General features: G+C 38.7%; 1 protein-coding gene and 1 non-coding gene across 7 annotated transcripts in view; both read right to left on the reverse strand.

Moving 5' to 3' along the window:
- BBS9 (Bardet-Biedl syndrome 9) overlaps window positions 1–24100 on the reverse strand; it is a 465907-nt gene that overhangs the window by 344974 nt on the left and 96833 nt on the right. For all 6 annotated transcript variants that reach the window (XR_006059773.2, XM_060414770.1, XM_004007907.4 and 3 more), the window contains exon 6: window positions 838–1012. Coding sequence is in view for 5 of the 6 variants with exons in the window: in XM_060414770.1 (XP_060270753.1) it covers window positions 838–1012 (175 nt within the window). In the remaining variant the exon portion in view is untranslated. The remainder of the gene's footprint in view (window positions 1–837; window positions 1013–24100) is intronic.
- LOC114114652 (small nucleolar RNA SNORD86) lies at window positions 20651–20737 on the reverse strand. Its single transcript, XR_003589272.1, has one exon. It is a non-coding gene; the product is annotated as a small nucleolar RNA SNORD86 (small nucleolar RNA).

Below are 24100 nucleotides of genomic sequence, written 5' to 3' on the forward strand. Positions count from 1 at the left end.
CTATATATGTATTTGTATCTGAGTGTTTTTCATTTACCCTGTGTTTTATTATTTATAATTCAGGGAACAATCACAATAATTATTGAGCATTTTCTATTGGTAAGGAATCCATTTGCCAATGCAGGAGACGCAAAAGATGCAGGTTCCATCTCTGGGTTAGGAAGAAACCCTAGGGAAGAAAATGGCAACCCGCTCCAGTAACCTTGCCTGGAAAATTCCATGGACAGAAAAGCCTGGTGGGCTACAGTCCACAGGGTTGCAAAGAGTTGGACACTGCTGAGTGTGCATGCACGCGCGTGTGCACACACACACACCCCATGGTAACTTAACATACACTTAATCCTTCTTAATCCGTCAAAATAGATGTTGCTATCTCCTTTACATTCAGGATAAGGCCACCGTTTTACACAGCTGAGAGTCGCAAAATCAGGACTTCAATCCACGTGTGCCTCTCTCCAAATCCTTCCTCTCAATCTCTGCACTATACTGCCTTGCAAATATTTTATATGTAAATTATATCCACTAAGTCACCACAATTACATTATAACAACAAAATCACTCTCCTTTTTATTTGCTATATTCAAGCTCTTTGGGGAAAAGAATTGATCAGCAGCATCAGTTCAGTGCAGTTCAGCTCATTCAGTCATGTCCGACTCTTTGCAACCCCATGAATCGCAGCACGCCAGGCCTCCCTGTCCATCACCAATTCCTGCAGTTTACCCAAACTCATGTCCATTGAGTCGGTGATGCCATCCAACCATCTCATCCTCTGTTGTCAGCAGCATACGCACACACACACAAAAATCATGATTCCAAAGATTCAAGATCCATACTCACTTGTAACTTTCCACTTGATGGCAGGAAGAAGCAGTAATGAAGGAATCTGTTCGGGAACTGTAAGCAAGAGGGCCGGGTAAAAGAGAGCCAGGGAGAAACCTCCCAAAAGCATAGCTTTCCTGCTCAAACACCATCAGCATCCCATCCACAGACTGGATACAAATTAAATCACGACCTAAAGAAAAATTAAAGGAAATTAAATGACATATTCATTTTATAAATACAATGATTTTATCACTGTTCAACACAAAGTTAATTTTTCCCGCCAGGGGCAAAATGAGCAGCTTAAATCTTAGAATGCAAACCAATGAAGCTATAAGATTATTGTATTTCACTCTATACACATTTCCCAGTTTTTTCATTATTCATGTCTATAGCTTTAAATATACTTGTTTTCATTTACATGAGCTAAAATTTCTAGCTCAAGATAATCCCTGACAATAGTCATGACTCTGCAAGATATTATTTTTTCCAAAATCAGAACTATAAACTGTTCTGCACCAGGCTATTTCTCGTCTTCATAGTATGTCAACCCATATTTTCACAAGACTTAAACATCAGTCAAACACAGCACACCAAATCCATAGACATGTATTAAGCACCAGTTTTATACAAATCAGTGTTGAGCTCTGTTGGGAGAGAAAACAATTAATACTGAATAATACTAATCATCGACTGTCATAAACTATCAACTGATTTTGAAATGTTTTCTACTATTAATCTGTAAGTATTAGTCTGTAAGGGAGAAGGAAATGGCAACCCACTCCAGTACTCTTGCCTGGAGAATCCCATGGGCAGAGGAGCTTAGTGGGTTGCTGTCCATAGGGTCGCACAGAGTCAGACACAGCTGAAGCGACTTACCATGTATGCATGCCTTGGAGAAGGAAATGGGAATCCACTCCAGTATTCTGGCCTGGAGAATCCCAGGGATGGGGGGAGCCATCTATGGGGTCACAAAGAGTCGGGCACAACTGCAGCGACTTAGCAGCAGCAGCACCATTAGTCTGTAAGTCACTCAGTTATGTTCAACTCTTTGCAACCCCATGGACTAAACAATGTAGTCCATGGAATTCTCCAGGCCAGAATACTGGAGTGGGTAGCCGCTCCCTTCTCCAGGCGATCTTCCCAACCCAGGGAACGAACTTAGGTCTTCCACATCACAGGCAGATTCTTTACCAGCTGATCCACCAAGGAAGCCCCCAAACTATAAACAGATTATGAAGTGTTTTCTACTATTAGTCTGTAAAAATATTAACTACAAGGTTCACCATTCTTCAAATACACTGAGAAGATGACAGTGATGATCATTTCTATAGTACAGTGTCTATCCAGTCAGCAAAAACAAGATCAGAAGCTGACTGTGGATCAGATCATGAACTCCTCATTGCCAAATTCAGACTTAAACTGAAGAAAGTAGGGAAAACCCACTAGACCATTCAGGTAAGACCTAAATCAAATCCCTTACGATTATACAATGGAAGTGACAAATAGATTCAAGGGATTAGATCCAATAGACAGAATGCCTGAAGAACTATGGATGGAGGTTCATGACATTGTACAGGAGGGAGGAATCAAGACCATCTCCAAGAAAAAGATATGCAAAAAAGCAAAATGGTTGTCTCAGGAGGCCTTACAAATAGCTGAGGAAAGAAGAGAAGTTAAAGGCAAAGGAGACAAGGAAAGATATACCCATCTGAATGCAGAGTTCCAGAGAAAAGCAAGGAGAGATACGAAAGCCTTCCTCAGTGATCAATGCAAAGAATTAGAGGAAGACAACAGAATGGGAAAATTAGAGATCTCTTCAAGAATATTAGAGATACCAAGGGAACATTTCAGGCAAAGATGGGCTCAATAAAGGACAGAAATGGTATATCTAACATATGTATAGAAACCTAACAGAAGCAGAATATATTAAGAAGAGGTGGCAAGAATAAACAGAAGAACTATACAATAAAGATCTTCACAACCCAGATAACCATGATCCCATACCTAGAGCCAGACATGCTGGAATGTGAAATCAAGTGGGGCTCAGGAAGCATCACTATGAACAAAGCTAGCGGAGGTGATGGAATTCCAGTTGAGCTATTTCAAATCCTAAAAGATGATGCTGTGAAAGTACTGCACTCAGTATGCCAGCAAATTTGGAAAACTCAGTAGTGGCCACAGGATTGGAAAAGGTCAGTTTTCATTCCAATCCCAAAGAAAGGCAATGCCAAAGAATGCTCAAACTACCTCACAATTGTACTCATCTCACACACTAGCAAAGTAATGCTCAAAATTCTCTAAGCCAGGCTTCAACAGTACGTGAACCATGAAATTTCAGATGTTCAAGCTGGATTTAGAAAAGGCAGAGGAACCAGAGATTAAATTGCCAACATCTGTTGAACCATGGAAAAAGCAAGAGAGTTCCAGAAAAACATCTACTTCTGCTTTATTGACTACACCAAAGCCTTTGACTGTGTAAATCACAATAAACTGTGGAAAACTCTGAAAGAAATGGAAATACCAGACCACCTGACCTACCTCCTAAGAAATCTGTATACAGGTCAAGAAGCAACACTTAAACCCAGACATGGAACAACAGATTGGTTCCAAATTGGGAAAGGAGTACGTCAAGGCTGTATATTGTCACTCTGCTTATTTAACTTATATACAGAGTACATCATGTAAAATACAGAGCTGGATGAAGCACAAGCTGGAATCAAGATTTCCAGGAGAAATATCAATAACCTCAGATATGCAGATGACACCACCTTTACAGCAGAAAGCAAAGAAGAATTAAACAGTCTCTTGATGAGAGTGAAAAAGTTGGCTTAAAACTCAACATTCAGAAAACTAAGATCATGGCATCTGGTCCCATCACTTCATGACAAATAGATAGGGAAACAATGGAAACACTGACAGACTTTATTTTCTTGGGCTCCAAAATCACTGCAGATGGTGACTGCAGCCATGAAATTAAAAGACACTTGCTCCTTGGAAGAAAAGCTATGACCAACCTAGACAGGACATTAAAAAGCAGAGACATTACTTTGCCAACAAAGGTCTGTCTAGTCAAGGCTATGGCTTTTCCAGTAGTCATGTATGGATATGAAAGTTGGACTATAAAGAAAACTGAGCACCGAAGAATTGATGCTTTTGAACTATGGTGTTGGAGAAGATTCTTGAGAGTCCCTTGGACTGCAAGGAGATCCAACCAGTCAATCCTAAAGGAGATCAGTCCTGAATATTCATTGGAAGAATGGATGCTGAAGCTGAAACTCCAGTACTTTGGCCACCTGATGCGAAGAACTGACTCATTGGAAAAGACTCTGTCGCTGGGAAAGATTGAAAGCAGAAAGCAAAGGGGACAACAGAGGATAATATGGTTGAATGGCATCACTGATTCAATGGACGTGAGTTTGAGCAAGCTCTTGGGAGTTGGTGATGGACAGGGAAGCCTAGCATGCTGCAGTTCATGGGGTCACAAAGAATTAGACACAACTGAGCAACTGAATTGATAGTATCTCTAATCTGAGAAAGATCCAGTGACTATAACTTTTCATCTGCTAGTGTGATTACTATATACTATTGTCTAAATATCACAAAGGGAAGAATTCTGTCAAAGGAAAATCAAGTTAATCTAAGGGAATAAACAAAAGGTCAGTCTTCTAATTTATCTGTCATCTCTAACTCATACTTACTGTGTACAGTAAGTCCTATAGTAACTATTTCATATTACCTTGATATCAGGGTCTATACTGGAGAAGGGTATGGCAACCCATTGCGCTATTCTTGCCTGAAGAATTCCATGGACAGAGGAGCCTGGCGGGCTACAGTCCATGGGGTCGCAAAGAGTTGGACACGACTGAGGGACTAAACAGGGTCAATATAGTATATATACCTAAATGTTGAAATTTAAAGAATATTTTACTCAAAAACAAATGAAATTATATAGAAATTGATGGCGATCTTATTACCGTATCTGATTATAGAAACAAGAGCAATTTTTAAAAAGAAAAATGTGTTGCCAAAGGAGTGTTTTTAAAAGAAAACAAATGGTGATTTTGAGTGCTTATTACTGCAACATACTCCACCCCATCTTGATTGATTCAATAAATTTAACCATTTTAAATAGTCTGAGAAATGTTTCAGGTTGAATATTGTCTTAGCATATGTTCACTAAACACACATCTGATTCACTCTGGCATCTCTAAAAACAAAGAGATTGTTCTTGTTAATGCTGTTTTGAAGAGTATTCCCTCAATGCTCAAATTCTTTTATAATGCATAGTAGGCTTTTCAGTCACTGTTTTAAGTTGTTTTATCTATTCTTTATCTACTAATTATATTAAAGTTTTCAAACCATAGGGTATGAGTTTGTATGGATGCTATATGTACTTGACCTCTAGACACATAGCCATCCAGACAGAATTAAAGCCTATATCTCCAGGCCTGTATAACAGATATATGATTACTTCCTTGCCAATGAGACAGGAGCAAGGTGATATGTGCACCAGCCAGGTATACCCTTAAAAGGAATGAGTATACACTCTTTTCCTCTCTTCCCAGCATGATGATAGTGCTGGAACAGCTATCCTGGCCTCAGAGATAGAAGCCACATATTGAAAGCAAAAGAGCTGCCTTTCAGTCCCAGACCACTTCATCTCTAAGTGATCAAATTTGACAGAAATAAACATCTTCCTTAATTAAGTTGGGTGGGTCTTTATTAAAGCAACCAAATTTGTATCTTAAATAACACAGAACTTATCTGAGCATAAAGACCCACCCAGCTTTGCTGACTCTTAAAATTTAATTTCACTTGATTAGACTCTGGCACCAAAACACAACCAGATATACAAGGCATTGGAACAAGTGGGGAAATTGGAACACAAATGCATGTTAGATAGCAGTAGGTATTATTGTTAATTTTCTTAAGTGTGATCATGGTGTGACTACATAAGAGAATGTTCTCATTAAATATGTGTTGCAACAGTTATGAGTGAAGTGGCACAAGATCTGTAATTTGCTTTCAAAACATTCATTAAAAAAGTGTGTATACATGTATATGTTAAACATTTATAACTGTTGACTCTAAATGGTGTTAATATGGAGACTCATGTTATTCTGATATTTATATTTTTCACAATAAAACTGTAAACAAAGTGTTCCAATATATTCCTTTTGTATTCAAATGTACGTTTTTTAACCATCAGGGAGAATAGTGAGCACTGGCAAGTTGAGCAGGGCCTAGGAGAAGAGCAGTACATTTAATCTTAGTAAGTCAAGAATCAGAGACAGAAGAAATCCAATCAATGAAACACATTGTTTCATTGACCTATGGGGGAGGATACTACTGTAACCAAAAAATAGTCTCTGTATTATTAAAAAATGTGAGATCAAGACATGTATACCTCCAAGTAAAAGTACCAGTAAAATTTAAGTTCATTTCAATATGTTGAATGTCACTGAACCATAGCCTTCCAAAGACCTCAAAGAAGCGCTCCTCAAATTGTGGCCCCAAGACCACCAGCATCAGTATTGTCTAAGGAAATTCTTAGAAATGCAAATCCTAGAGTCCCACCCTAAATCTATGGAATCAGAAACTCTGATGTTAGGGCCCCAGAAGTCTAGGTTTTAACAAGCCCCTAGAGGTTGTTTCAGTATTCACTAGTAACTTAGTAGTAAAGAATCCACCTGTCAATGCAGGAGACATGGGTTCGATCCCTGGGTCAGGAAGATGCCCAGGAGAAGGAAACGGCAACCCATTCCAGTATTCTTGCCTGGACAATCCCATTGACAGAAGAGCCTGGCAGGCTACAGTCCATGGGGTCCAAAGAGTGGTGGACACAACTTAGTACTAAGCAACAACAAGAGGCTATCTGATGCACGATCGAGTTTGAGAACCACTGTTTTCGCATGCTACAACAGACCTAGAGCTTGAAGACAACTTGAGCCCCAGAGAAAGCTTGGCTCCTTAGCATGATATATGAAGTCTTTTTTGCTGAAACTCTAGCAATACAGAGGAAAGTACTATACTGTCATGTCCCCATGGGCTGCCTCTAGAGTCAGATAATCTGAGTTTAGTCCAGCTCAACCAATTATTAGCTGTTACTTTGGGCTCAAATTCCTTATCTACAAGATGATGCACCTACCTAGTACCCAGTACTTATCTACAAGATGATGTACCTACCTAGTTAGGTGTTGTGAGAATTAAATTAAGCAATGTATGAAAATCAGAAGATCCAGCAGGGGTTAAATACTGCATTACATTATTATTTTTATAATTATTCTCTAAGTTTCACACTACATGCTGTATTAATATTTAAATACTTGCTGTCTCCCACACACATCATGTTGGTGTACACTTCCTTGCTTTTGCTTGTATTATTACCTCTCCAAAAAAAAAAAAAAAACCTCACAAGTTTCTTCCTCTGGGATAGTGAATATATACTGGATGCATCCTGGTCATCCATTCCCCTCTCCTCCCATCTTTAGCCACAAAGCTTGAATGAGACTGACTTCATTCTAAACTTGAGGATAGGTAGGCCCTGATTTATGTAAACTAATTAGTATCCCACTAGTTACAGTGATTGGTTAAAGGATGGTTATAATTTACAGCCAATGAAAGAAACTAAATCCCTAAACTGAGTTGAAACTACAGAAAACCCTACTCTTCTCCCCGGGGACTCACATGTGAGGCAGATAAGGTCTGGAGTCACAGAAGCCATTTGACTTTTACCAGGGTGCAGTTAAGAGATCAGCTCTTAACTGTTTGAGCTAGTGCATCAAGTCTCACTTGGAGCCAAACCTTTTCATGAACTTAACAGGTAATAAATTCTCATGAATATTGAAGCTGAGTTGGGTCTCTGTCCCTGAGCCAAGTGGATCAAACCATTTGTCCTCTGAGAGACATCACAGGCTGAAGCTCATGTCTTCCCAGAAACCTTCTCTTTCCCTTCAATTACCCTCCAACTGTGATCCCAGAGAGCTCCACCCCTACCTTCATCTCACAGCTAGTGACTGACTGAAATGATCTATTTTTGTGTCTCTCAGTAACTCTAGGTTAAACTCAAAGGCAGGAAGGTAAGCCTTACTCATCTTTGTAAATCCAACAATTAGAAAATGCCTGGCACATGGGATATACACTAATAAACATCTGTTGAGCTGAAGTGAGCTAGGCAGAATAATTTATTCATCTGCAGCTCAGATTAGCTGAGACTCTATTCTATGTGTTTCACACACTGCATTTTAAGTACATGAAAAATGCTTTATTTATTACAATCCTGGCCACTGACGTTCAGAAGAATGTAGGGATCAATCCAAAACATTACTCAAAAATAAATAAATAATTCCTTCCAATCACCGTTTTGGAAGTCACTTCAGAAAACATACCAAAGGCTCCCCTTACAGATAATGGGAAAAGAAAGAACAGTCTAGAGAAGTCATGAAAGTTTTGTAGTTCTAATACTCAGCCAACAGGAAGCCTTATAAAAGCGATGGGATTTCAGGAGCTATTTAAATGACCTAGCCATGAACCATACTCAGCCTTTACCACATGCTCAGTATTATATTAGGAGCTGTAAGAAACACAGAACAGCAAATTACTACTGCCATTTACTGAGCACCTGTTATATTCCCACCTTTGTGCTAAACATTTGCCCAGCATATAGCTACATGCTTTACTAACAATAGTCTCATTTCACACATGAGAAGACTGAAAACCACAGAGCTTAAATAATTCGTCTAATGCCAAATTAAAAAATGACAATACTCAAACCAGAATCTGACTCCATTATAGCACACTAGATCCATTTTTAAAAAATAATGTATGCTAACAAACACAATCTTAATGATGTGAAACAGACTAAGTACAAAGAACTTCATTAGGGTGAGCTTCCTGCGAAAGGTTTCATGATAAAGGCAGGATGTATCCCACCTCTCAACTGAGAATGCCTAGACTTAGGACAGGTGGAATGAAAAGCAATCAAAGGGAAAAGCAGAGGAAATTTCTGCAAGAGAAAAAAGAACATATTAGGAAAAGATACAGAGGCAGCTAGATTTGATATAGTGGAATGGATCAAGTTTTACCAATAGGGCATGAAATGTAAAAGCAACCGATTGAAAAGATGACAATATCTAAGTGATGCTTCCTCAAAAAGCATTGCCGAACAATACAGGGGAAATATCTTTTAAAGTTGAAATAATTAGGAAGGTTTGGAGATTTCATCAGAATTTAAAATCTGATGTTTATCTCATTAATCTTAACCACAATGAGAGAAAAATAAGCATTGTGATTTGAAATACTAATTGCAAGATCTAGGGACAAACTGACAAAAGACCTAGCAAAATCATTTTGAAAGAATTTTGGAAATCAGTATTTTTCATTTCCAAAGACAAAGAAAAAATTCTGTGACTGTGGGGATGGGTGAGTGAAAGCAAGGAAGTTCCATTATGGCAACTTCATGAAACGAATATTTATTAAAAAGTGTATCCCATTTCCTGGTGATAAAATATCATCCAGTCAAAGCTTTAACATGATCCATAAACTGGTAATCAATTATATGTTGATTGCCTGCTAGTTTAACAGTTATAATTCTACTAAATGATAGCCCACTCACTAAAATGGTCTGTAGCCCTGTGTGTGTGCGTGCGTGTGTCTATGCGTGCGTGCACACGTCTCGGTTCCTTCCACCATGCATGACCCGGAGCATTTTCCATCATTCATTATTATAGCAACAAGGGGCCCAAGAGGGTAGTTCTGAATACCATTTCCTCCATTTTTCGGCTGTCTTTGTCTTCCTGTGGCATCTATGTAGCAGAGTAAGCGCAGGGGCATACATGAAAGGAGACTACCATTACTCAGCATGCTACATGCTTTCTGAATCTCTCTATGCTCATATTTCTTTTACACACTAAGGAAAAATACAAGTGAAGAAATGCAAACGTGACCTGTGGCCAAGTGTATATTGCAGTTCAGCATGCAGCTGTCAAAAATACTTGGTCCTTCTCCAAGTCTGAAAAACACATGAAAAACAGCTGTATAGGTAGTGCAAAAGGCAGACAGGAAACATCAAGAGACTGATGCATACGAACAGAAGAGTCCAAAAGTCTGTGGAACTTCCGCTCACTTATGCATGCACGGAAAAAGGTTTTGTTGTTGTTACAGAAAAATTGAAACGCTAACTTATTAATCTTTATGCAAACTTAACTCAAATACGATATAACATGCTTGCTGTGAGCAAGGATGGAAAAATGTTCAAAGTAGGATTTTAACAGATACTGACTTAAAAACAAATGGTAGGTGGATTTCTACAGCCTGCAAGATTGTAAACTTGCCATTAAATATCAATTCTTAAAGCCCTAAGAAAACAGGGGAAATCAATAAATAGGATACATGTGTTGAGCTAAATGGCTAACATTTTTAAGTATGTACCAGGGAAAAATTATACAAATTCTCAACTATTATTCAAGTGTTACCCCAATAAATAACTTCATTGAGAGTAATTACTTTAAGACTCAAAAAAATAAAAATTGGGACTACATACTAACTCTTCCTAGGAACTTGCCTTTTGACATTTTAATGTGTCTTTTTTAATAGGAACTTTAATAGGCTTACAAAGACCACTAGTGTGTGTTCCACCAAGTTATTTATCACAATTTCCACCCCCCCCCCCAAATTGTGAACAGGGTTAATAACATATTATGAAGAAATTATGACCATTCATTAAATTAGCATTACATGTGACAGATTCAATATGAATGCAGTGTTAGAGTTTAAAAGGAGGTCCTAAACATTATATTATCACCTGCATCCACAAAATATTGGGTGAATTACATTGTCAGATGCAATGATCATGAAAGGTTTGATAATACTCTCCAGAATTCACATTCATTGAACAAATTCCACAAACATTCACTGTACCTAGCATGTGCTAGGAGAGACAGTTGCTACTCTCAGAATATGGGAGTTATAATAATGTGAGAACAGAGGCATACTAAAATAATTTAAAAGATTATGTACGAAAGTATGATTAACAGTATCTGGAAAAATTAAGAAAAGCTTCAGAACAGAAATAACACTTGGGTTTTGCAGGCTGAGAAAGAGTTTGCCAGACATTCAGGAAAGTAAAAGCAGAAAGCACATCATTCAAAGTCCTGGATTACAGGATTAGAAAAGAGCCATGTTTAAAGAGGAATAAGATCAGTAAACACTGAGGGAGGGTGTTGAGTGGTGGGAGACACTGCTGATGAAGATGGCAGGCATTCTCATCAGAACTGATGGCAAAGCCACAACTGAAGCCCAGATTTGCCGCAAACTTATTTCAGCCCTGAAAGCTCTAGCAGGTTTCCTTGTCTGCAAAGCAGTTGTATAGGAGAAGATTGTATGATGCTATAGTCAGGACAAAATACAAAAAAAAAAAAAAACATACTGGCTGGTACCTGGTAAGCTTTCAATAAATGGTAAGTAATTAATGTTACTGGATTACTAGTTTCTTACAGACCAAATTATGTGAATAATTTAAAATTGGAAGGAAAAAAAATCCTTCAGACCAAAAAGGATAAAATTTAATGTGGGAAGGAGCACACACCAAATCAGAACTTCCCCCTTTCTGCCAAAGCAAAGGGTTTTTTTAAGACTTCAAGAACTATGGACAATCTCTCAAAACCTAGGTCTGTGTGCGTTTCTGTCTATCCAACATGATTTTCTGTCTATTTTAAACTTACTTTCCTCAAAACGGCAATTTCTCTAACATGGTCATTACTGAAATCTCTAAAGAAGTACATTATGAGTGTGTCTGAAAGCCCTCTCTGTCAGTGAGCTGCCCCAGCCTCTGTTCCCTCCCCCAACACACACATACCCAAATTCTTCCCCGAACCCCACCCTGCCTCTCTTTTATTGATGTTTTTTGCAGGATGACATAAGAAAGACAAGATAGATTATATCATACAGCAGAGCCCATTATTTATTAGCATTCCTTTCTTGTCTCTCATCCGAAAGGAAAATTCTTAAACAGTGAGGGTTGAGGATCTATTTTTTTTTAATAACTGGTTTGAAAGTGAGATAAATTTCTCAAGGTAATAACTAGCCATGATAAGAAATCCAGAAAACTCTTGCCCCAAAAATATTCTAAAAAGAAAAAAATTTACATATTTTGTATAAATACTTCTTTATTTGCAAATATTATCAGTCCCATAAAGACATAACTTCAAAAGCAAAATATTTGCTTTTTGTATATTGTTAACTCTCAATCCTAAAATCATCAGTGTATTAAAAGTCTACATCCCTGAATTCATTATAGCCAATTAAATTAGGTTGTGAAAAAAATAATGCCAGGAGATTCTTAGCTGAGGTTCAACTTCACTTAAACTCATACAATTTAAAAGGCAAATCAAAATGAACTGGGGATACTGACAACAAGGACTTTAAATTTCTTGAACTGTCAATTCTTATCACAAGGTTCGATGTGCCACTTAACCACTGTTTGGTCTATTAAATGTCCTTGGACTCTCCTAAAAGAAGCAGTTAAAATATCATATCCTGAATTAAAGTCATAAAAACAAATACACCAAAGTAATCATCTTAATATACAGATGCAATCATGTTATCAACCAACTCAAAAAATTCAAAAGTACACCAGCATCTTCAGAAATAAGTAGAAATTAATAAGTAGGATATCCAAAGAACTCTTCGATGTATCTGCTAAATGAACTCTAACTACTCCCTCTGATCCAGTCCCAACCACCAAATACTTCAGGTAACATGGGGTTCTCAGGTAACATAAGCTTGTCCAAAGGCCCTTATGTGTTTGTTACTGTAAGTCCAATGCACCTCAGATACCATTCCCCCATCTTAACCTCATAAAATCCTTCTAGATGTCCTCCATCCCCAGGATCCAACTCCACCACTTTGAAGCTTTCTCCAATCCCCTTCAGGCATAAATAATCCATTCTCCTTCTTTTCTTTCTTAGTATATTCTGCATCACTGCCTGTTATTACTGACAATACTTTTTCCTGGCAATACAGCTAAATTTGGCATATCTCTCTCCCCTCCTCAACTTCCATAAGTGAATAATAATAGCCTTGAAGGTAAGTCAATTTTGTTTTCATTGTCTAGCTCACAGTATTGAGTATAGTCCCTTATAAGTTGGTACTCCAAAAACACCTGTTCAAGTCAACTGAATCCTCATGAAAACAGAAAACCATGTCAAACTGTAGTACTGGATACAGCATGCTAATGATCATCAAGTAGGCCAAGATATCTGACAATATTTTCATAGTCACATGAAAGCCCGGCATCACGCTGTATTCACCATACTTTTCTACCCCAAATAGTCCCCAGTACATAGAAGTCAACAAACATCTGTTGAATGAATGAACAGCAGCAAAGTAAATGTGGTATGAAAAAGGCCCTGAAACGATTAGTTTTCACACATGACACTTAAGAAACTAAATTCTAAATTATTTCAGGGCTTAGTAGTATGCCAAAAGACAAAGTATTTACTATATGCACAACGTTAGAGACACTAGGAAATACTAAGCAGAGGGGGAAACAATTAAGGATAATACTGCTTTTAAGAAAGATAAAAGCCTAATAGAAAGACACAGAAGATACAGGTGGGGTGGGGGAGGACAGCAAAAGGAAAATATATGCATGGGAAGGGAAATCACTTAACCATAAAGAATAAACTGTGGCAGCCCAAAGAGGATACAAAAGAAAAAGAATGATCTTTAAATCCATCAGTATTTTATAAAACTCTAACTTCAAAACCATACACAGATTAAGCCTAAAAGCTTTAGTAATTATTAGAGCACTGAATAAATTCTTTCTCTGGGTAATATGAAACAAAGAATTATCACCATAGGAAAAGTACCCCCCAAAAGGGTACTAACCAGGACGCATGGTTGCTCAGTCATTCAGTCATGTCTGACTCTTTGTGACCTTGTGGACTGTAGCCCACCAGGCTCCTCTGTCCGTGGGATTCTCCAGGCAAGAATACTGGAGTGGGTTGCCATGCCCTCCTCCAGGGGATCTTCCTGACCTGATCGAACCCAGGTCTCCTGAGTTGCAGGTAGATTCTTTACCATCTGAGCCACCTGGGAAGCCCCATTAAACAGGATACTCTTCAAGTATTTCTTGTTCTTAGATCAAGATGGTGTATCATAAAAGAACAAATTGAGTAAACATGGGGAAAGTAACAATAGTACAAAGTAGTGGAAAATACATAGTGGAAAGAGCAATGATTTTGAATCAAAAAGACCACATGGTCATGTTCTAAACCCTGCTCTGACACATTCTAGATATGTAACTTTGGCTACTTTAATTTCTCTGTTTCTTCACATGCAAAATAAACCTTAGCACAATCTCTATACCCCACTGGGTTGCTGTAAAGACTAAAGAAGGGAACATATGCAAACTACCCAGTTTAGGACCTGGAACATGGTAGGAATGCATGCCAATCTTAATTCCAAATTTAGCACATTAAAAAAAAAAATAAACCAACTATCCCTAGTACCTACACTTGTATCTTGAATACCAGATACAGTAGTTTAGTCATTAAGTCTCTCTCCTTAAGTGTAAAAGGGAAGTAAACATCTCAGGGAAAAGTTAGAACCAAAAGTAACCAGGATGTTAGAAATGGTTCAGTTCAGAAGTTCCAGTCTTTACTTGTTAAAGCCCTTGCTAAAGCAGTGATCTGAGGCTCTTGAACCTCACTGATGTATAACATTTCAGAAACTATCGGGGAATATCATAGGTTGTAAACTGCCCGATAAGGAGATTTATTTTTTAAAAAATAGACTATCACCACCACCATTATCTATCTAGACAATGTAAAATAAATAAGTACGAAGTACAAAATGTCAGTACTAAGCACAGTCCGTTAATTGCACAAATTTTAGCTTTATGAAAAATTTACTAAGTATTTAATTTTTCTTCATTACCCTAAGACCCTAAGACCATTTAAAACTTTAATGGGGCATAGCATTTGAGAGCCATTAGCTTATCCCAGCATGAACCACTTTTAAAGAACTCCCCATATTAGCACTTATATACCGCTAGTAATTAAAAGAAGAAAAAAAAAAAAACTTGGAAAACAAGCACCAAAAGTTTCTGCTTTGTAAGAAGAAAGGAAAAACTGGTTTAAAACCTATTGAGACCTAAGTTAGATAAGAAACAAGCATTTTTCATAATAGGTTGGTTCTTTACAAATTTACCAAAAAGTGAGGCAAAGGCTCCCTCTGCTGACAAATAGACAAAGAATCTAATCCTATCACACAGCAATCAACTTTTCAAAAATTTTGCCACTGACTGGATAATCACACAGGCTTTTACTATTCTCTATCAAAGACTAGTTTTACTTTATATCCTAAAACACTGAAATATATCTCCATCTGACACAAATGTGAAAGACATGCATAACGAGGCAACACTCCATATGCATTTCAATAGATCTTTCTAAACTGGCTTTCAAATTTCTTGGTGTCTCTTCCATGCTCTAAGGGTTAACTGAGCTAGCATGTCATACAAAGAGGAAATTAAAGAAGCTAAGAGTTGACTCATGGGAAAAGACTCTGATGCTGGGAGGGATTAGGGGCAGGAGGAAAAGGGGACGGCAGAGAATGAGATGGCTGGATGGCATCCCCGACTCGATGGACGTGAGTCTGACTGCACTCTGGGAGATGGTGATGGACAGGGAGACCTGGCGTGCTGCGATTCATGGGGTCGCAAAGAGTCAGACACGACTGAGCAACTGAACTGAACTGAAAGAACTGAGGTGGGTTTCAAGAGATTGCATAGTAACAATTTCTGAACGCAGTAACAACCTTCTCTCCTAGAAATCTCATAAGATTAAGTAAATCAAAGAATTCAAAATTAACAATAGCAGGCTATAAGCACTGGCCCATATATTATTAACACATCCATCTCTAGCAACTATTCTGTAACTTGGGAAGATCAAGAACTATCATTCTTATCAGACTGCAGAGAGACCTAAGGCTCAGGAAGGTTCGACGGTTTGTTAAGGACACACAACGAGTAAGCAGCCAAGCCAGAATTCAAGCCTAATTCTTAGTCTGCTTCTCTGCCTGAAAACTATGCATAAAATAGATACTCTAATGACAATCTGAAAATTCTTTTCTGATTTCAAATTTAACATAACCGAACATCACAAATACATTCAGGGTGCTTATAAATGGGGCTTCTCAGGTGGCGCAGTGGTAAAGAATCTGCCTGCCAATGCAGGAGACTCTGGTTCAATCCCTGAGTCAGGAAGATCCCCTGGAGTAAGAAATGGCAACCCGCTAGAGTATTCTTGCCTGGAAAATTCCATGGACAGAGGAGCCTGGCAGGCTACAGTCCACGAGGTCACAAAGAGTAGACACGACTGAGCACACACACATGCACATGCTGATAAATCACATCAGATTTAAAGATAAAACGGTAAAGATCTCACTTTGGCAGACAAAACTCAATATAGCCTCTTGGTGAATTCCTCACTGTAATTTATTTATTCTTGTCTTATTTCTAAAAGGACTGCTTGAAGAGGCAAATAAAACTAAACAAATTATAAAATAAGTAGATGAGAACAGCAGATAAAACCCTCATTCTCCCAATAAAATTACAGAGTAAAATGTTTCTTAAAAGCAGTATTTTTGAGTATATCAATATGCTGCCTTCCCTTAAAAATGGTAAATAAAATTCCGGAGCCAAACACTAAGTGAAAGTGAGACGCATAAAGGTAAACAGAGCCCCTGGGGATTCTCCTAAACCATATCCCTCAGCATCAGTTGTCATAGTCTTAAAATGTCATATAGTAAAGAAGAAAAACAGTGGGGCCCACTCTACGTAGGAAATCCAATTGAGCCTGAATATTATCTTTCTCCCCCTAGTATAAAGCTAAGACCACAAAGGGCTTTACTCTTACAGTAAGGAGAACTTAGAAATAGCATCACCCCACCCACCGACCCCCACCCCTCAACACACACACACACGCCCAAGAGAAAGCAAAATGCATATCTCAAAACTTGGATCAAGATGAAGGAGAACATTCTCTCCTAAGAATTCACAAACCCCAAGCTGATTTTAATGTGGGTTTTCAGACCAAATTCACTCTATTGACTTGCCCAAGAAGCTTCAATCTGTGAAGTCAGTATAAAGTGATCCTGGGTGAGAAGCACCACCAAGCCGCTGACAAAAGAAAACTCAAATCTTTGAAGGAACACACCAATCAGTCCCATGGATAGAGTTCCAAGAATATGACTTCACAGGCAAAAATCCCAATGTACAAGGAACAGGAGGCAATATGAGCAAGAGACAACAAAAATACTAGAAGGCAGCATCGGAACTGCAAAGACTTCATTCACTGAAATTATCAACAAAGAATAAAATTACTACACCCAGCACAGTGAAAAATAATAAAATTATTAAAAAAAAAGAGAGAGAGAGAGAGAAAGAGACATGAACAATAACGTAAGATGGTCTAATGTATCTAATTGGGTTTTCATTATGAGACAATGAACAGAATTTGAAAGAGGCAATATTCAAAGAAATAACAGCTGAAGATTTTCCAGAATTGTTGAAAAGCATCAATCCTAAGATCTAGGTTTAAGCCAAATAAATTGCAAATAGGATAAGTAAAAATAAATCTTCCCTTAGATGCCTGACAGAGAAACTGCAGAACACCAAAGAGAAAAGGAATTTTTTAAAAGCAATAGAGAAAAGACTGATAAACTAGCAAAACAATAACAGCTAGACTAAAAGATGACTTTTTAACACCAATGTTTCCCAGAACAGAGCAGAATATGATCTCTTGTGGAGGAGGAAAAATAACTGTCAACATAACATTGAATTCCCAGACTTCCTCCCATCTTCTCCAAAATAAATATTAATAATAATGTTATTACAAAGATTCCATTCACAATAACCAAGGCAATTAAATTCCTAACACACTAACTCTAACTCAACTTTCAGAGCTTAACCTCCTTAAGAAGGCCAAAGTAAGTAAGGCCGAACTAAACAATATACACCTAAAAGATATCTTCATCATCATGACATCTTTTCCTTCATAGCACTTGTTTTTATACCTGCTTCTATGATTATCAACTTAATATATGTCTCCCTCTCCAAACTTAATGAGGTCACAGACCTCTATTGTTGTTGTTGTTCAGCTGCTAAATTGTGTTCAACTCTTTGTGACCCCTATGGACTGTAGCCCACTAGGCTCCTCTGTCCATGGGGTTTTCCAGGCAAGAATACTGGGGTGGGTTGCCATTTCCTTCTCCAGGGGATCTTCTCAGACCAGGAATCAAACCCACACCTCCTGCACTGGCAAGTAGATTCTTTACCACTACTGCTGCTGCTGCTAAGTCGCTTCAGTCGTGTCCGGCTCTGTGCGACCCCAGAGACAGCAGCCCACCAGGCTCCCCCGTCCCTGGGATTCTCCAGGCAAGAACACTGGAGTGGGTTGCCACTTCCTTCTCCAATGCATGAAAGTGAAAAGTGAAAGTGAAGTCACTCAGTCGTGTCCAACTCTTCGAGACCACATGACTGTAGCCCACCAGGCTCCTCTGCCCATGGGATTTTCCAGGCGATAGTACTAGAGTGGGGTGCCATTGCCTTCTCCCTTTACCACTGAGTCAGCAGTGAAGCCCACACAGACCTCTATACTTATCACCATATTGTTGCTACAGTGCTTGGCACATAAGTGAAAGGAAAGGAAGTGAAGGAAGGATGGAGGGAGGGAAGAAAAGAGGCAGGGAAGAGATAACCAACAAGTAAACAATCAACATAGATAAAACTAAAATTTTTACTAAGAAACATAAAAGGACAGCTAAATGAATAATAAGACATATTATATTCCTGGGTGGAAAGAATCAACATATGAACATGTCAGTTATGCATTAAAATAATCTATAGATGTGATGCAATGCCAGACAAAATTCCAGCATGACTTTTTTCATGGAACTCAATAAACTATTTTTCAAGCCTGAAAGGAAAGCGAAAAAAAAACAAGACTAACTTATAAATATTTAAAAACAAGACCAATAAAGAATGATTACTCCTCCCACATATCAAAACATACTTTACATTAATTTTTAAGACAGTATTTGTATTTTTTATAGATACACTATGGACAAATAAATAATTGGCATTCTTTATAGACACACTATTTATGGACACAAATCAAGGGAAAGGAATAGAGTCTAATAGCAAATAAATGACTAAATGGGTAATGCGCATATAAGAAAGTCAGCATTTCAAAGAATATTCATAAATGGCACTTGGACAACAGGATACACATTTGGGGAAAAAATTAAATTAGAGCCCTACTACCTATAATATCTAAAAACAAATTCCAGAAAATTAAGAAAACATGTGAGAATATTTTAGAATCACAGTGTAAGAAAGATCTTCATTAGAAAGATACAAAGATCAGAAGCCATAACAAAAAAGATCGAAACATTAACATCAGAAAAAAACTAAAGTATTTGTACCATTAAGCAAACGAACAAAGTTAAAAATCCATCATTCACAAGACACAACCTTGGGCAAACTGTTTAATCTTATCAAGCCTAAATTTTCTTGTGCCTGAAACGAAAATAATGACCTAATTTACAGGGTTGTTTTGAGAATTAAATGAGAAAGTTAAGGTTAAATCTTTAGCACAGTTTTAGGTGGGAGCACGTAGCAACTGCCCAGTGAATATTCTTTTGCTACTATTTTTAAATTAAGAAAATATCACACATCACTTTTGCCCATTAAATGGAGATCTTGAACTTTTTTAAAAAATGACAATATCTGACACTGGCACAGATATTACACATAGCAGAGAAAATGGTACATTTGGGCCATCTCTCTCAACATAAAACAATTTACAATGTGTATCAAAAGCTTTCGGTCTCAAGTGTCTAGCCTTAGGGTTTTTTCTTTTGTTTTTTGTTTTTATTGGGCTATAGGGGATGGATTAGGAAATAACTCTGCAATTCATGTCCCCCTGGGGAAGTGTCCGTTCTGATTTTCCTGGGCTGGCTTTTAGAGCTTTCTTTTTCTTGGAGCCACTGCTCTTCAGGTCCTGGCAGCTGTCTCTTCAGGTCCACTGCTGAGTGGCTTCTACTTGGAAGAGAATTTCCTCTATTTCTTGGGGACACTCTTGTCTCCTTACTCTTAAGAGTCACTAACCAGTTCGCTCATCTTTGAGCAAAGGTTTTCTAATTTCATGAGAAGACTTCCACTGCCAGCTCTCTCTTCAAGATCTCTTCAAGATCACCAGTTCCTCCTTGGGAAAAAGATTTCTTTTCTACAGTTTGGAGAAGGAGAGAGATGGGTCTTCTACGCCATTCTCCTGAGGAGCTTCCTGGGGCTTTCGCCTCTTCTTCTTCATGGGTCTTCCATTTGTTTCTTCACATCCCTTTGAAAAACTACTGCTGTTCTCTGAAGATATCAGGAAAACTACAGCCAGGTGTTTCTTTTCCTTCTTCAAGCATTTCTTCTCCTGTTTCACCAGCTTCCTAGTAATCCCAGCCACCACTTCCTGTGAACCACTGCCTCCTTCATGACATCCAAATTCTTTCGTGAAATCTCTCCAATCTCATACAAAGGCAGCTGCCCCTCAATTTATTCGAAAAGCTTCTTCCCAAATACAAATTGCCTCAGAGAAACAATCAATTCATGAGGCAATACTGCATTTGTTTGCCAGGTATCGGGAGATACTGCCTTTGTTCTTTGCAGCTGCTGGGCCAAAAAGGTAGAGTGAAAAAAAATCAGTCCATATTTTGGGGTGTTAGTCCTTGTCTTGAGAGCTTGGGAAATGTGGTCCCTTTGCTGGGCCCAAGGAACCTCTCAGCACCAGGACTGGCCATCACCCCCATAACAGAGGCCTGTAGAACTCAGGGAGCCCTGGTCACCCATCACTATTAAACCCATCAGTTCAGTTCAGTTCAGTCACTCAGTCGTGTCCAACTCTTTGTGACCCCATGAATCGCAGCACGCCAGGCCTCCCTGTCCATCACCAACTCCCGGAGTTCACTCAGACTCATGTCCATCGAGTCTGTGATGCCATCCAGCCATCTCATCCTCGGTCGTCCCCTTCTCCTCCTGCCCTCAATCCCTCCCAGCATCAAAGTCTTTTCCAATGAGTCAACTCTTCGCATGAGGTGGCCAAAGTACTGGAGTTTCAGCTTTAGCATCATTCCTTCCAAAGAAATCCCAGGGCTGATCTCCTTCAGAATGGATTGGTTCGATCTCCTTACAGTCCAAGGGACTCTCAAGAGTCCTCTCCAACACCACAGTTCAAAAGCATCAATTCTTCGGTGCTCAGCTTTCTTCACAGTCCAACTCTCACATCCATACATGACGACAGGAAAAACCACAGCCTTGACTAGACGGACCTTAGTCAGCAAAGTAATGTGTCTGCTTTTGAATATGCTATCTAGGTTGGTCATAACTTTTCTTCCAAGGAGTAAGCGTCTTTTAATTTCATGGCTGCAATGACCATCTGCAGTGATTTTGGAGCCCCGAAAAATAAAGTCTGACACTGTTTCCACTGTTTCCCCATCTATTTCCCAAAGTCTTAGGGTTTTAGTAGAAAAATAGCTGCCAGGGACTGGGGCTAGAGGACACAGAGAGAGGTTGGTAAAAGGGTACAAATTTTCAACTATGAAATGAATAAGGCCTGAGGATCTAATGTAAAACATGCAGGGGATAGCACTGTATAGCACAATACTGTATAATTAAAATTTGTTAAGAGAATAGAATTTAGATATTCTCACCAAAAAAAAACACACACAAAAAAGTGAGTTGATGGATGTGTTTTATTTGTTTTATTTTTTAATATAAATTTATGTAATTGGAGGCTAATTACTTTTTTTTTTTTTACTTTACAATATTGTATTGGTTTTGCCATACATCAGCATGAATTCGCCACAGGTATACACGTGTTCCCTATCCTGAACCCCCTTCCCACCACCCTCCCCATACCATCCCTCTGGGTCATCCCAGTGCACCAGCCCAAGCACCCTGTATCATGAATGGATGTGTTTTAAATGAAGGGAATCTTTAAACTATGTGTACTATATCAAATCACCATGATGTACATTTTAAATATCTTACAATTTTACATCTCAATTATACCTTTAAGGGGTTCCCTGGTAGCTCAGACGGTAAAAAATCTGCTTGCAATACAGGAGATCCTGGTTTGATCCCTCGGATGGAAAGATTCCCTGGAGAAGGGAATGGCAATCCACTCCAGTATTCTTAACACGCACATATACACACACCTCAATAAAGTAAAATAAGATAATTTAAAAAATACAATGGTCATAATTACCAGTATTTGAACCTCTGTGACTGTCAGAATTTCTGTCTCCATGAGTTTAATCTTTTTTTTTTTTAGATTCCAAATAAGTGAATGCAGCATTTGTCTTTGGCTTATTTCACTTTAATGCCCTCAGCATCCATTCATGGTGTCACAAATGGCAGGATTTCCTTCCATTCCCTGGAGTGGGAAATGGCAACTCCTGCTGCTGCTGCTGCTAAGTCGCTTCAGTAGTGTCCGACTCTGTGCAACCCCATAGACGGCAGCCCACCAGGCTCCCCCATCCCTAGGATTCTCCAGACAAGAACACTGGAGTGGGGCAACTCCAGGGGATGCCAATCATTTAAAAATGCCAATCATTTTAAAATTAGATTGTTTGCTTTTTCTATTAAGTTGCATGAGTCTTTACATATTTTGGATATTAATTCTTTATCAGATATATGATTCACAAATACTTCCTCCCATTCCATAGTTTGCCTTTTCATTTGGTTAATGGTTTCCCTTGCTGTACAGAAGCTTTTTAGTTTTATGTAATCCCACTTTGGGGGGGATTGAGGCTTTTTCCACCAGGGATTATTTATTTTAAAATTTGGAAGTAATCACATGAATACATTTTTGTTATAATCATAATGCTACAAAGAAAAGGTCCCCCTTTGTCCCCACTCACTTTTCTTTCCAAAGAATTTATCCAAAAATATAACAGAAATACAGAGAAGGCGATGGCACACCACTCCAGTACTCTTGTCTGGAAAATCCCATGGACGGAGAAGCCTGGTGGGCTGCAGTCCATGGGGTCGCAAAGAGTTGGACACGACTGAGTGACTTCACTTTCACTTTTCACTTTCATGCATTGGAGAAGGAAGTGGCAACCCACTCCAGTGTTCTTGCCTGGAGAATCTCAGGGACGGGGGAGCCTGGTGGGCTGCCATCTCTGGGGTTGCACAGATTCGGACATGACTGAAGCGACTTAGCAGCAGCAGCAACTCCCTGCTGCTCAATTTTGATCATCAGGTACCTCAGCTGATAAAGAATTCGCTTGCAATGCAGGAGACCCTGATTCAATTCCTGGGTCAGGAAGATCCCCTGAAGAAGGGACAGACTACCCACTCAAGTATTCATGGGCTTTCCTGGTGGCTCAGATGGTAATAATCCGCCTGCAATGTGGGAGACCTGGGTTGATCCCTGGGTTGGGAAGATCCGCTGGAGGAAGGCATGGCAACCCACTCTAGTATTCTTGCCTGGAGAACACCACGGACAGAGGTGCCTGGCAGGCTACAGTCTGTAGGGGTCACAAAGAGGCGGACACGACTGAGCGACCAAGCACAGCACAACTTTTCTGTGACTATAAAACTTTCAGTATTTCTATTTCTCTGTAACTTTTTGTGGTGCTAAAAGATGTTCTCTTTTCATTCTCTTCAGTTTTATTGACATAATAGTTGAAAGTTTGTCCAGAGAGCAGATTCTAAGAGTTTTCATCACAAAGAAAAAAATATTTTTCCTTCTTATTTTGTATTAGATAATGGGTTGTTAACTAAACTTGCTGTGGTAATCATTCAACAGTATATGTAAGTCCATGAGAATACTGACACTGTAAACCTTAAATTTATACACTGCTATATGCCATGTGTTTATTTTCCCTTTGTTGCCTTTGCTTTTGGTGTCAAACCAAAAAAAAAAAAAATCATTGCTATGATCAATGTCAAAGCTTACTTTCCACATTTTCTTCTAGGGGTTTTATGGTTTCAGGTCTTACATTTAAGTCTTTCATCCATTTGGAGTTGATTTGTGTATAGTGTAAGGGGTTCAGCTTCATTCTTTTGTATGTGTCAATCCAGTTTTTCCAGCACTATTACTGAAGAAATTATCCGTTCCCCCCTGCATATACTTGATTCGTTTGTCATAAATCAATTCATGAATTAATTTTTCAGCTTTCTATTCTGTTTCATTGATCTACGGAATACCATATTGTT

This window comes from Ovis aries, chromosome 4 (assembly GCF_016772045.2).
Source record: "Ovis aries strain OAR_USU_Benz2616 breed Rambouillet chromosome 4, ARS-UI_Ramb_v3.0, whole genome shotgun sequence".
In the NCBI taxonomy this organism is placed as follows: Eukaryota; Metazoa; Chordata; class Mammalia; order Artiodactyla; family Bovidae; genus Ovis; species Ovis aries.